The sequence below is a fragment of the Corvus hawaiiensis genome, chromosome 3 (genome assembly GCF_020740725.1).
Source record: "Corvus hawaiiensis isolate bCorHaw1 chromosome 3, bCorHaw1.pri.cur, whole genome shotgun sequence".
Classification (NCBI taxonomy): Eukaryota; Metazoa; Chordata; class Aves; order Passeriformes; family Corvidae; genus Corvus; species Corvus hawaiiensis.
This window is the reverse complement of record NC_063215.1, coordinates 107,194,508-107,207,499: the sequence shown is the minus strand read 5'-3', so window position 1 is coordinate 107,207,499 and position 12,992 is coordinate 107,194,508. Positions and strand designations below refer to the sequence as shown.

Sequence of the window (12,992 nt, the reverse complement as noted above, 5' to 3'; positions counted from 1 at the left end):
CTGGCTGAGTCCCACTCAGAAGTCCTTCTTTGTAGACTTCGTGAGGTTTGCTTGGTACTTACCAACGAGGTAAGAACATTGTTCTGAATCGTCCTCCGTGCTTCTTACACGGTGTGTAGAGTAGATATGTGCTTGTTCATCTCCCTGTGTGCTCAGGGACTGCCTTCATTTCTGTTTCTAGACCTTATCTTTCTCATGTCTGTCAGCTCTCTATAGGATCTGTGTGCACATGCAGCTCTATTTACTGGTAGGTCGGGCATCTGACACTCTCCTCTTGGAGCGAGCTGCCATTACAATGCAACGTGCAAATGCAGAAGCGGAGACACTAATTATGTTATTTGCTGCAGTCCAAATCTCTGCCCAAGCTGTAATTCAACACTGCCAATTAGTCTGTAGACTTGAGCCTGTGTTTTCTGTTTCCTGGCTGAGGGCTTCAACTGCTGCTGTTGCTTTTTCAAACAGGAGCAAATGACTCTTTTGTCTTTATGACTTGTGCCTTTATGGCTTGAGAGCAGCCCTTGCTTTAATTTGTTTCTTTGTTTTTTGAATAAAAGGGCCTAAAACCAAAGCAGTGGACATTCCAGAAGAATTACGTAGAACACTTTAAGTGAAATAATATGTTTTAGGCCTGCAGGAAGCAGGCCTGAGGCCTAGCACAAGTAGGTGCCAGAGTTAAGTGCCTTTCTGTGCTTGTGCTCTTCTGCTCTGCCTGTGCTTTTGTGTTCCCCTGGACACAGCGGGAAGTGTTGTCATTTCCTGGGACTTTTGTCTAAGGCAACTGGTTTTCTTTTCAAGGTGATTCTTATGTTTCCCCGCATGACTTCCCCAGGTGACCAACCTTCGCTCAAAGGTGTCTTACTCTGCAATCGTCACTCTTGGAGAGCTCTTTGTGACCTTGCAGAAGGACATGGACTCGGAGGTGGATGAGGTTGCTCGGGTCCTTCTCCAGATGGTGTGGAACTCCCCAGAGTTTGTTCAGAAAGCAGCCAGTCACACCCTGGGAGTCATGGTGGAGCATGTGACTCCTGCACGAGCAATGACTGCTCTCATGGACAGTGGAGTCCAGTAGGTTCTTCTTCTCTTAGTGATATTCTTCACCTTCTATTGTGTGTGAGGGAGAAGGGCTGAGAGAGAGAATGGGAACGGTGGGAGGGAAGGGTCCTGTATCCTGCATCTTCTGTGATCTCAGTGACTTGATTCTCCAATCAACCTCACTTCTTTCCTCTTGTCACCTATTTCTGCCCTCATGCAGCCCTTTAGTTGACAGAATCACAGAGCTGTAGAATATGCTGAGTTGGAAGGGGCCCATCAGGCTCATCGAGTCCAGCTTCTGGCCTTGCACAGAACAAACACGCCAAAGGTCACACCATGTGCCTGAGAGCATTGTCCAAAGGCTTCCTGAACTCTCTCAGGCTTGGTGCTGTGACCAGTACCCTGGGGAGCCTGTTCCAGTGCCCAGCCACCCTCTGGGTGAAAAACTTTTTCCTGATATCCAAGCTCAACCTCCCCTGACTCAGCTTGCTGCTGCTTCCTGGAGTTCTCCCAGTCTGTCCGAGTTGCCTAGATGTGGTGAATGGTGGGCAAGTGAAAGTGCCTGCAAAGGCTAAGGATAGAGCCCTGTGGTTTTGTGGGAAGAGGGACAATTGCAACTGCAGCTGTGAGCGCTCTTTGATATTTCACAGCCCTAACCACAGAGGCCTTGGGAAAAACCATGCATCCTCATTATGCCATTCACTTGAGAAGTAAGGAGGGTTCTTGCTGGGGCATGGAGCACATGGGGGAGAACGTGCTGGGTGTGGCACAGCCTGCACAGCAGGTGCAGCTCCTGCCAAGAGGAGTCTTGTAGGACTGTCCTGGCCTTAGAGGCCCACTTGCTATTCAAACTGATGTCTCATGTTAGCCTTGAGATGATGAATCACTGTACAGGCACCTTCACAGGCCGACTGCCATGGGACAGCTGAAGCAGGTGCTGCCTTAAGTGTTGGTGCTGGGCCTGATAGTGCCCAAGAGACACTGTCTAGAACAGGACAAGCTGGCTAAACTGACTGCCACCCTTTCCTCAGCTTTAGAAAAGGGGGAAACGTTCAGATGTATCTCTCGCCAAGCCTCACAGAAGAAACTGGCTGCATTGCAGAATATTCTGCAACTTCATGTCCCACAGCGTGTTTTCCCTGCATTTGTTTCTTTCCCAAGGTCTGCAGATTTGGGGGTAAATGGGTGCAAATATCCTCAATCCTGCTGCGGCTGTCTGTGTAGTGGCTGGCTCCTGATGGGTCAGCCTGGGTTGTCTTTAATTTCCCTCTTTCTCAGAGTGAATTTGGGGAAAGACGTTGAGTATCAGATAGTGCAGGGAGACTGAATTCCTCACTCTTGCTTGCAGGCAGTCCTTCTGTAGAGTGCTAACTTTGTGTTTCTCTGCGGACAGAACCTTCTACAGGTGTCCCAAGTGTCAGGGAGAACCCAGGCCTCCTTCCCCCAGCAATGACAGGGAGCATGCTCTGGCCAAGGCCTGCGCTGTGTCCCTCTGCTCCCTGTGCCCCAGTGTCCGCTCTCTTCTTCCCAGGAGCCGCCACGTCCAGGTGCGGAAGTGCGCGGCCCAACTCCTCCTGTCCTTGATGGAGAAAACTGGAGTCACGAAGCTCGCAGGAACGCCCAGGGCTGAGAGGCTGGCGCACGCGGCAGGGACGCTTGCTCAGGACTGTCACGAGGACACAAGGTAATGATCTTCATTTCACCTCCTAAAACAGGAAAACTGTTGGGTGTCTGGCTGTAAAGGGCAAAACCACAAAAGAGTGGAAGCTAAAGGAAATATTAAGTTCCCTCACTGTGTGGATGAGGTTCACAGAGTCACGGAATACGCTGAATTGGAAGGGACCCATCAGTGTCATCGAGTCCAGCTCCTGCCTGTGTGCAGGGCCCCCCAAGAGTCACTCCATGTGCCCGAGAGCATTGTCCAAAGGCTTCTTGAGCTCTGTCAGGCTTGGTGCTGTGACCACTGCCCTGGCTTGTCTGGGGAAATGACTGTGCTGGGGAACCTGAGGTTGTCCCGCAAGAGGGAGCATTGCCAACTTCCTGGGACTTGAATGATTCTTTCCTGAGATCAAAAGAGCCATCAGATGAGCCAGTCAAACAGTTTTGCTTGGCCTTAGGTGCACAAGACAAAGCCAAAATGTTGGCTAATGTTCATCACTGAAGGATCGCATACATCTATTTCTCATTAACTTAAGACTTTCCTAGAAATATTCCAGGGGTCTTTAGCCAATGTATTCAGTCTTTCTAAACCTCTTCTGCAGATTTCTATAATGCTCTTATCTGTGGCTGAATGACCTCCAAATTGCTTCCTGAAGAAAACTGTGGTTTCCTAGTGGCAAAATCAACCCAAACCACCCAAATCCCCTCACTTTGAGGATTCAATTCCCATTAATAGCTGCCAAGAACGCATGAGCAACTAGCTGTCCCTGTGCATACATATGGTATAGAATAATCAAAAGCAAGCATGAGGCATTTGGTCCTGGCTTCCCTGCCAGTTAAAGAAAGGCAAATTACTGTGCAATGGCAGCAAGACACTGCTAATAAGCTCTGACTCAAAGCAGAGGTGTTTTGCTTGTTCCCTGGGATCCTTCGATGCCACAGAAGCGCACCCACAGTTTCAGAGTGAGATTGTATTTTTCTGTTGCCCCACGTTCTCCTCTTGCCTCTTGTGTTCAGCTGACAGCACTGTGCAGTGACAAGTGGAGGTAAATCTCTCTCTTTGCTGAGTAGGTAATGCCTTCTCATGCAGGTATGGCAGCTGCTGAGTTTAAGGTATCAGCTTATTCTGTTAACGCTCCTCCTTTGTTTGTTCACCTTCTATTCTTTCTTTCTTTCCTTCTTTCTTTCTTTCTTTCTTTCTTTCTTTCTTTCTTTCTTTCTTGTTTTAGGCATTATGGACAGGAGATGGTGAAAATGATGCTGAATCACCAAAAATTTAAAAGGCTTTTGGAACAATCTCTTTCCACCCGTGACCTGGAAGATATTCTGACAAGAATGAAGAAGAAAGTAAGTGCTTGGTAGGAGAAATGTCTCCTTTGTGCAAGTATTGCCACTGCTGATATGAGATCAAACATACCTAATCTTATCTCATTCCTTTTCTGCCAAATCATTTTGCTCCTGGGAATGAACTGTTGATCCGTAGCCTGTTCATCTGCAGAGCACAAAGGAATTGATAATATTAGGGGAAAAGTGGGGTATTGGATATTTTGTATATTGGCCACAAACAGGGAAGGGAAAGAGGAGGAAATGTGTTTACATTTAAGCATAACCCCCCACCCCACTATCCCTACTCTGCCCCCAGTGACGCAATTAAGTGAGAACAGTGCTTCTGGAGATAACAGAGTCTTTGCAAAAGACACAGGAAGCAGTAGTGCCAAGAAAATTTCCAAATATTCAAAAGATGTCCCAGTCAATCCCAATTCCTACAATTACTATCTGTCTTCTGGGAATACTGCCCTGCTGTCATGCCCTGTGCAGCTGGAAGAAGCTTGGTGAATTCAGCAGCATCCAGAGGAAAATCATTTGTTTGCCTGGGTTATTTTTTTATTCTTTTTACCTACGTTATAGAAGGGAGTGTGCCTTTGTGCAGCACCAGGGAGAGTGAGTGTGGAACCAAATCAACTTCCAACACAATGGGCCAACCTCCAAAGAGTCCAAATTTTTCTGCAGCTTCCTTTAAGAGCATTAGTTCCCTACCAGTTTGCATTATTCCCATTTATGCTCAAGAGGAATGAATTGGGGATTTTAGACTGCTGCTCAGTATGGTAGCAGCCATAACCTGCCTTGGGCTATTGAAAACAAAGAGTTGGCATCACTGAACCTCTGGCCTGTTTCCTTCTGTAAGTTCGGAAAGGTTTGCCCAAGCCTTGGTAGCAGTGATCCTGGTTATAAGTTGTGTTTTAAACAGGTAATTTCCTATTTTACATTCTAAAGATCCATGGGGTTTCTTTATGCCTTTGTAGGGGATGGAAACGCAGAAGGATGAACACCCATCTGTCGAGAAGCCTGTGAAGAAGAGGAGCGATGGCTCGAAGAAGCCCCAGGCCACATTGCCTTCTAGTAAACGGTACTGAGCACTTTAGTTAGATGTGACAAAGCACGTGGCAAGCTTTACATGTCTCTTCCTCAGGAAAATCTTTCTGGTGGAGATGACCTGTGCCAGAGATTGTTTCCTTTCCCTACAAATGCTCTATCATAAAAAATGTCTCCTTCTGCATTACGCTGAACACAACTTCTCTGGAAGGGTTTCCACAAAAAATGGGCGACAAAAAGACACCCATTGGTTGCAGCTCAGAAGATCCAGTGCACTGGCAAGGACAGTGCTGTGGAGGCTGTGAGAGGGCCATGTCTCCGCTGCCTCACTTGGGACAAGTAAATTCAAGCAGGGTTTTTTTCCTCTGAGAGCAGTCTTTTTCAGATGGGTGTTTTGATGAGAAGTCCCAGTCTAGAAGCAAGATGCTGTTCCCCAAAATAGCACTTCCCATGCATGTGGTTTGGCCTTCCTGAGTCATGGTTTTCTTACCCTCAGACAGTACCAAGATGAGTAGTAAGTAGCAAGCCAGTTCCTGAGCAACTTTGGTCAACAGGTGTCTCAATGTGGACGTTTTGTCTTGACATTCCTGTCCTTCATACTGTTTGCTTGATGGACAGCATGTTTGGTTTATTTCCCCCTGTGCTGCAATCAGCATTTGAGACAGGAATTTGGTCCTTGCTGTCTCTTCCTGCCAGTGGGAGAGCTACTTGTACCTGTTGTCCTCTGATAACAGAGGGGATTTATTTAGCTCTGTCATGCTCAGCGCTGGCAGGAGAGTGACCACATGCCTCAGTAGCGTAGTCAGGATCTTCCCATGCTCAAGAGAGTTGTTCCCAGTGGGTTTGTTAAGCTGTGGATCTAGTCTCTAGGGAAGCAATCATGTGAGCGTAGTGCTGGGATGTCTGGCTTCTGTTTTTATCCCTGTTACGGATTTTCTGGATCCTTCAGATATGCCCCTATCCATCTGTTCAGATGCATCTGAGCTACTTTTCCAGATTGTCATGCCTGCTGTAGAGACACTTCTCCAGAGGGATGAGTTTCCTTATTATAAGACGCACACCTCCCTCATGATGAGGCATTTAAACATGGAAGTAGCGTCTCTCTTTCTTCACAAAGCAGTGCGACATGTGTACCTGGGAAGCCGTCTGGAGATAAGTGAGATGCATCTCATCCTTGGTTTTCCTGAGTAAGCACTGGTGAGAATGTTGCTTGCAGATTGTCTCCTGTAATGATTGTGTAGCGGGTTTGGTTTGTAACCAGGCAGAAACACCAATTTAGTGTAGTGGTTTGGTCCAAAATACTCATTACTATTTACCTTCTGTGAGATAAGAATTAGGAGAAACGCAAAGCAGTCACCAAACTTGAAAGAATAGAAAGAAGTTTATTAACAGACCTAAAAGAAGAAAAAAAAGTCATACCACGCCTTCAGAACACTTCTCCTCCCCCCTGCCTTTCTCCCTTCTTGCAGTGATAATGTAAAAAGACAGCCCTTGAGATGTTCAGTCTGTTTACCACTTCCATAATAACCTTGTTCAGTCCATTTAGGAAGAGGAGTCTCTTGCCCATGCTATGAAAACATTATCGCAAGGAGCCAGCCACCCGGGTTGGTTCTCTGCTTGCATGTGAGTCCCTTCCCCCGTCTTGCAGCTTTTCCCACAACTGCTTTCGAGGGTCCACTCTTGAATTGCTGGGGTAAAATTTTAAGGTTGAGCCGTTCAGAAACAAAAGTTCTCTTCACCCATCTCTGGGAGTATTTCATTTCTAAGAATAGAGGCCCTTCTCCTTCCCTGGAAGCAAAGGGTCTTCCTCATCTTCCTCTTTAGAACTATCTCTGAGAGCATCTCTAGGACCTGAGGTTTTCTCCTTTTCCATTTGGAGCAAAAGTCCTCATCACTTCCATCTCTCCCTGTTCAAACTTCTCATGAAATTACAGCTGCGTCAGCATCTGCTTATCTCAGCACAGGTGCTTTTGCTCACAAGTACAAGTTGAATGCTCCACCCCCCATGCCTTCATGAAATTACAGCAGGTACTCTGATCTATCATAGCTTCACAACAGAATTTCAGCTTTAAGCATCTCCTCTTTCACTTCCCTCCGGTTTTCAGCTCTTCATAGCACTAAAAGGGTTAATCTCACCTAGGCCTTGCAGCTGGAATGTGGCTTATCGCTGTTGGTCACATGACCTCTGCCAGACAGCCGTGCAGCTTTAGCTGAATCTTGGCAGCTCTGGAGAGGGGGAGCCGAGCCGCTCCGGCTGCCCACAGCCCTGCTGTGGGGGGGGTTCCGCGGGTGGAACAGGGCCCGTCGGCTCCAGGATGGCCGTGGCCCGACCCGGCCTGGCCTGAGCAGGGCCTGGGCCGGGCCCGCTGGCCCCCACACGGGGCCCGCAGCCACCTGTCCCAGCACTGGAAACAAGACAGAGAGAGTCTGCCTCGGGGTTTCCTGTTCTTAAGTGTGGATCACAGAGGCGGTCACAACTTTAAGTGGCTTAAAGAATTGTCCATATTCAAAGTGGCCAGCTGATAGGTTCTGTCAGGTCACAGAAGGAGCTGTAAGCACTCCTTTGCAAGAACATCACTTCCGGGACTATGCTTGCTAACCCATGACAGATTGTCATGAGGTCTCCCGTTGTTTTTCAGATCAGGATTTTCTAGCTTGAAATCACATCATTAGGAAACCTCTCCAAGATGTTCTGCTCACAATTAACTGAAGGTATGATCACCAACAGGTCCGCATTTGGTTTTATTCAACAGGGTGAAGTCTACCTCTGATGGACGCCTCCTACGCCGCCCAAAAGCCCAGGTCACGTTACCTCCGGCTGTGGAAGAAACGGAGCCGCTCCAGAAGCTGTACAATCTCCTGGAAGCCAAGGAGTTTAAGACACGGATGGAAGGAGTGGCACTCCTCCTAGACCTGTGCAAAAGCAGCCCCCAGCTCGTCTCCACTAACACTGTCCAAGTATGTAGGGTGTCTTCATTGTTCCTTTCCTTTAGCTCCTTTCCCAAGCCTGCAGCAGGAAAGTTAATTCAGTGTGTCTTGGCACTACATCCTGGCTGTGTGGGACAGGCTGGTGCCTCTTACCCTGAAATATTTAATTCAGGTCCACGCTTCAGGACAAGTTCTTTCGGTCCAGATGTATTTGTCTGGCAGGTGCCTATTGATGCTGTTCATCAGAGGAGGACAGAGTTTTCTGCTGGTGTAACTTCTGCTGTCTCCTACTCCCACTTGGGTTAAGTGAAGGGAATCCAGCCACTGAAAGCGTGGCAATTATTCTCTAGACAAAAAAATGGGTTTGGATGGGGAAGAGAAGTATCAGGCTGGGCAGGTTTAAACCAATTTTTTTTAAAAGGATACTTCTGTAAACTCCGACTTGTCTTGCACAGGCACAACTCTGGTTACTCGTTTCCATCGGCATCCCTAGTCCTCTTGGTAAAGACGGTGCTCACCCTTCTTGGGGGGTCTTTTTTCTCTTTGGAAAAGGAGGGAAATGGCTAGGGACAGATCTCTTCCTTCTCCTCCCAGTAGCTGCTTTTTCCCTTTGTCCAGAAAATGGTGCCTGATAATGTGGCTGTCAAGGGACTGAACCTGCTCTAATGAGAGTGGTCCAGCACATTAAATTTCAGAAGTCTACCTGCTGGGTAGACAATTGGTCTGGATCCTGGAAGAGTTGATCAGAGCCCTGCACTTCTCCAGACACAGGTTCTGAGACAGATGGAACAAAACCTGGATCTCCTCCAGCCATAGTTTTGGCAAAATCGTAACTGTCCTCAGAACTTGAGACAACTGCGTAGAAAAAGGGGCATTGTAAATATCTGGTTGCATACTTCGAAAGCAAAGATACTGTTTTGCATCAATAAATGGGATGAATTTAATGACTGAAATGTGGAGAGAAACACCATAGGAACTATTCTGTCCCCACCCAAAGCTCTTCAAAATATATGAAAATCTTTCAACCAGCATGAGGTTGCGCAACCATTCCAGTGAGCGGCCCACAGGAAAACAGAGAAATTGTGCAAGCAAGTGCTGACCTGACAGGAAGGATCACTTTCATCTTTTACATTGCTGAGTGCTCACTTCTGCGTCCCTTCCTCAAACAAGGACATTTTAATCCAGCTTTCATGTTGTTTGTTCTCTTCACAGATTTTTGATTATTTTGTCCCGAGACTTGGTGATACGCACAAGAAAGTGAAGCAGAAGGCGCTGGACGTGCTGGCTGAAATCGTAGGCATCCTGAAAGATGGCTTAAACCCGGTGATCATCTGTCTGGTTGAAGGAATAACAAACAACCTAAACTCAAAGGACCCCGAGGTTTATGCCGCAGCTGTGAAAGCGCTGGAAGAATCCATGGCTCACTTAGGTAAGGCTGAGCCCTGGCATGGACTCTCCTCAAGTGTGTCTCTGCCTCTGCGAGTCAAGAGAACGCTGAGTGCCTTGACAGCTGTTGTTGTCTGTGGAAACCTCCAGCTGACATCCACCAGAAGCTGTGCAGGTGCAGTCCTTACGCACCAGTCCCCCACCAGGCTTGAATGTGCATCAGCATTTCCCAAAAGTCCCAGGAGCCCTTGGCTCTGTGCTGCTTGTCTGAAGAGGAAGTGCTGGACTACAGCTTTGCTGGAATTCAGGGCCAAAGGGATTTTTGGAGTTTGCCTGGGCCCCAGTTGACTTCCCAAATGAATAGCTTTGCTGTTGGCATGAAGGGACAGCGGCGCATCAGAACCTCTGCAGAGCAGCCTCCTGGAAGGCTCCACATCATAGGCATTAGCTTCATTAGGACAGCAGGATCAGTTCTTTACTGCATGCTTGCATGAAGATCATTTGGGACCTCCATTTTGTATCTCATGCAGGAAAGGAGCTCTTAATAATACCCTGCTACTGAAACCCACACTGGGGTGTAGCTCTGTAGTGGTTCCCAATGAAGCAGATTGCCTGCTTTGTCACTGCCAGCCCTGTGACCCTGTGAGGGACCAAACTTCATCCCACACATGTTCTGTCTCCAGGAAAAGCTTGCCTTGGCTTATTAGAGTGGTAGGACTCGAGGCTTGCAGGCCAATGCAGGCAACAGTGTTTAAATTCAAACGAGACCCCCAAAACCGCGACAGATAGGCACAAGAAAAACCAAAATACATACGCCGGTCAAGTATTGGGAAATCAGTTCATTTTCCAGTCTCTCTGCCAAGATCTGATTTCACAGATGTTACAGAAACCCACAGGCTACTGAGGCACTGAGCACTAATAGCTCTTGTATGAGTAACTTGGAGTCTTGTCCCTAGATCCACACAGGTAACCTGACAATTTAAAAACAGCTTATCCTTCAGGTGGGAATGGAGGTGTGCATTTTGGAGCCTTCTCACCCTTTTCCATAGGGGAGAGAGAAGATCACTTCTGCAAAGCTCTGGGATGCAAAACCTTTTCACTGCTTACGTGTGATTGAAGTCTTGAGGTCCCTGATGTGAAATGTTTAACATAGCTCCTGGTACAGCAGACAACTTTGGATTTAAAATGTGAAAGGAGAGCTTTTCTTTTGGAATTTAAAATCCTCCCAAGTAGGCTGGAAGGAAAGAAGAAAAGGATTCAAAAATCGGCAGGAATTTCCTTTCTTTTGCAAAATGTAGTTGCCCCTGCCCTTTCCCTCCCCACTGTCCTTTCTCTTATGACCTCAGAAGAGAGAGCAGAAATGTGTGTTTCCCTTGTAGATAAAGTATCCCTGATGAAAGAGTTCAGCCACCGCAGGAGTGAACTGAAGGGCCAAGCTCTGCTGGATGTCACGGAGCATCTCTCAGGTATGGCCTCCCCTTCTAAGGCAAGAGGTCTTCCGAGGCAGAATTTACAGGGAATGCCAGTGAATAGACACTAGAGTGGCTCCTCCAAATCAGGAGGTGCTGAGCTTGTCCCTCCTGCCCAATACCCATGGAAGGTGTATTGGGCAGGTTTTCCCTGGCTGCTGCAGAGGTGTGCAGCATCTGAGATGGGGGCGGCACTCGGCCTCGGGGCTGAGCTCTCACTGGGGCATCTCAGAAGCTGCCTCCAGGAAAGGGAGGGGCTAAAAATTCCCAAGCTGGCTCCTCTCTTGGAAGCTCAGGGACAGCTCTGATCCTTTAGGGAAAATGGTGGCAAATGCTGTTTCAGGGGATCGGTTTGTTTTGTCCTCACAGAATTCTTGCTTTGCTCTTGGAAAGTTTTGAGGCGGAAGCCTGCAGTGCCTGGGGGTCACAGCTTAGGTCAAAACTCAGCACACGTGTTAGAGGCACGGATTTTGTGCAAGGCAGCCTTTGGGGGCAGAGGGGCAGAAGCAGAGTGCTGAGGCTCCCTGCCTGTGCTGTGGAAGTGCCATTGGACTGAGCATTTCAGGGTGTGCAGTCAGGGTCTTCCTATGTCAGTGCTGCCCAAAATGCTCCAAATGCAGCTGATAATTGATTGCTCAGAGGAGCTTGCTATGTCAGCAATAGCCAAGGGATGGAAAAATGATAACCTCAATATATACTAGAGAAGACAGTGTATAGCCTTGCTTTATTTATAGCCTTGCTTTAGCGGGGTCTAAATCCACTGCTAATTAAGCCAGGTCACAAAAACGGAGTCATCCTTTTTATTAGAAATCTCTCAATTTCCTCTCTAAAGTGCCTTTCAAACCTTCAGCAGTGGGTTTAGACAACTTCTAAATGGAAATAAACAGCAATTTGACATTTTGGTCATTCATCATGCCGGAAACAGATTGTGGAATGATTTAGTAAAGGTGTGAAGTCTGCCACAGGTACAAGGCTCGGATCTGGAGAAATTAGTCCTGAGGGCTTGGTGGTTCTGTTTTGGGGATGTTCAGCTGCTTTGCCCATTTCTGGATCATGGGGCTCTCACTGTTATTTCACTGATCTTAGCCAGAGAGACTCCCAAAATCACAACTAGAGGTAGATCCTTGTTTGCATTAAGGCTGGTGGTTAAGAAGTTTGCGTCTCTCTTCCGGCAGCGCTTGTGGGATGGGTTTATCCCAGGAGCCCCGAAGTCGTCCAGCGCTACGCCCTGCCCGTGCTCTGGTCCTTCCTGGGGAACAAGGCGCTGCCTGTCCGAAGCGCCAATGTCCGCACTGTGGTCACCAAGCTTGCCTGCGCCCTCTACAAGGTGATGGGCGCCAAGCTGAGGAAGCATGCTGCCAGCCAGCCTCCGCATGTGCGGGAAAACCTCTCCGACATTTTGGGCTGGTGAAGGCTCGATGACCTGCAGGAAGATGACAAAGTGCTGAGTTGGACACCTCCGGACGTGACTTCTTAGCTGTGCCAAAAAGGACAGAATGCAAAGGAAGGGTGTGCACCTGCCCCCGCTCTCTCCACCCCCCTTCCTAGTCGTGGCATGGGGTGCCTGAAGCAACTTCCAATTGAGGACAAGGTGAAGGCTGAGCATGGCTCAGCCTCACAAAGAGGTAAGGCGGGAGCTGGGCCGCTCTCTGGCGGGAGGAAGGCTCTTGTGCCAGCCTAGAGAGCCTGGGCACATTGCCAGGGAACAGTTCTGCCCTGCATGTGCCCCCTGCACTGAGCTGTGCTGCTCCCAGTGCCCCGTGGAGCTGTAGGGCTGCTCAGCTGTGGGGCCGGGAGAGGAGCAGGAGGGTGCGTGTGCAGCTGAGCCATTCCTGGAAAGCACAGGCCTCTGGGCTCCCTGCTGTCCCAGGGCAGCCCAGAGGCCAGGCTGTTCCTGTGCTGGCTCTGTGCAAGTGGGTCAGGGTGTCTCCCTGGTCTGCCTCAAGTGGCTGCTGGCAGGAGCATGTTTCCCTGTGCAGCTCTTTAGAAGTTTCCAGGGAATCTCTCACATGAAATACTGTAGCTTCTGATGCTTTATGTTGGCATTGTGGCCTCTGTTATATTTTGTGTCTCCACTTTGCAGGACTGACTGGCTACACTCTTGCGAAGAAGTTTACCGTGGAATCTCCCTCTATGCTCCTTCCC

General features: G+C 48.5%; 2 protein-coding genes and 1 long non-coding RNA gene across 3 annotated transcripts; all 3 read left to right on the top strand.

Annotated features, from left to right (window-relative positions):
• Positions 1-1,023: 1,023 nt before the first annotated feature.
• Positions 1,024-3,961, top strand: LOC125323902. Its single transcript, XR_007202688.1, has 3 exons — positions 1,024-1,065; positions 2,564-2,716; positions 3,921-3,961. It is a non-coding gene; the product is annotated as an uncharacterized LOC125323902 (long non-coding RNA).
• Positions 3,962-4,006: 45 nt separating this feature from the next.
• LOC125323882 lies at positions 4,007-9,804 on the top strand. The gene is made up of 4 exons (XM_048299258.1): positions 4,007-4,038; positions 4,995-5,098; positions 7,818-8,022; positions 9,205-9,804. Exons 1-4 carry the CDS (start codon positions 4,027-4,029, stop codon positions 9,724-9,726), a joined length of 843 nt encoding a protein of 280 aa, XP_048155215.1. The 5' UTR covers positions 4,007-4,026; the 3' UTR covers positions 9,727-9,804.
• Positions 9,805-10,113: 309 nt separating this feature from the next.
• LOC125322370 (TOG array regulator of axonemal microtubules protein 2-like) lies at positions 10,114-12,406 on the top strand. The gene is made up of 3 exons (XM_048296024.1): positions 10,114-10,119; positions 10,808-10,844; positions 12,023-12,406. The coding sequence occupies exons 1-3, from the start codon at positions 10,114-10,116 to the stop codon at positions 12,256-12,258; spliced, it is 279 nt and encodes a 92-aa protein (XP_048151981.1). The 3' UTR covers positions 12,259-12,406.
• The last annotated feature ends 586 nt before the right edge of the window (positions 12,407-12,992 follow it).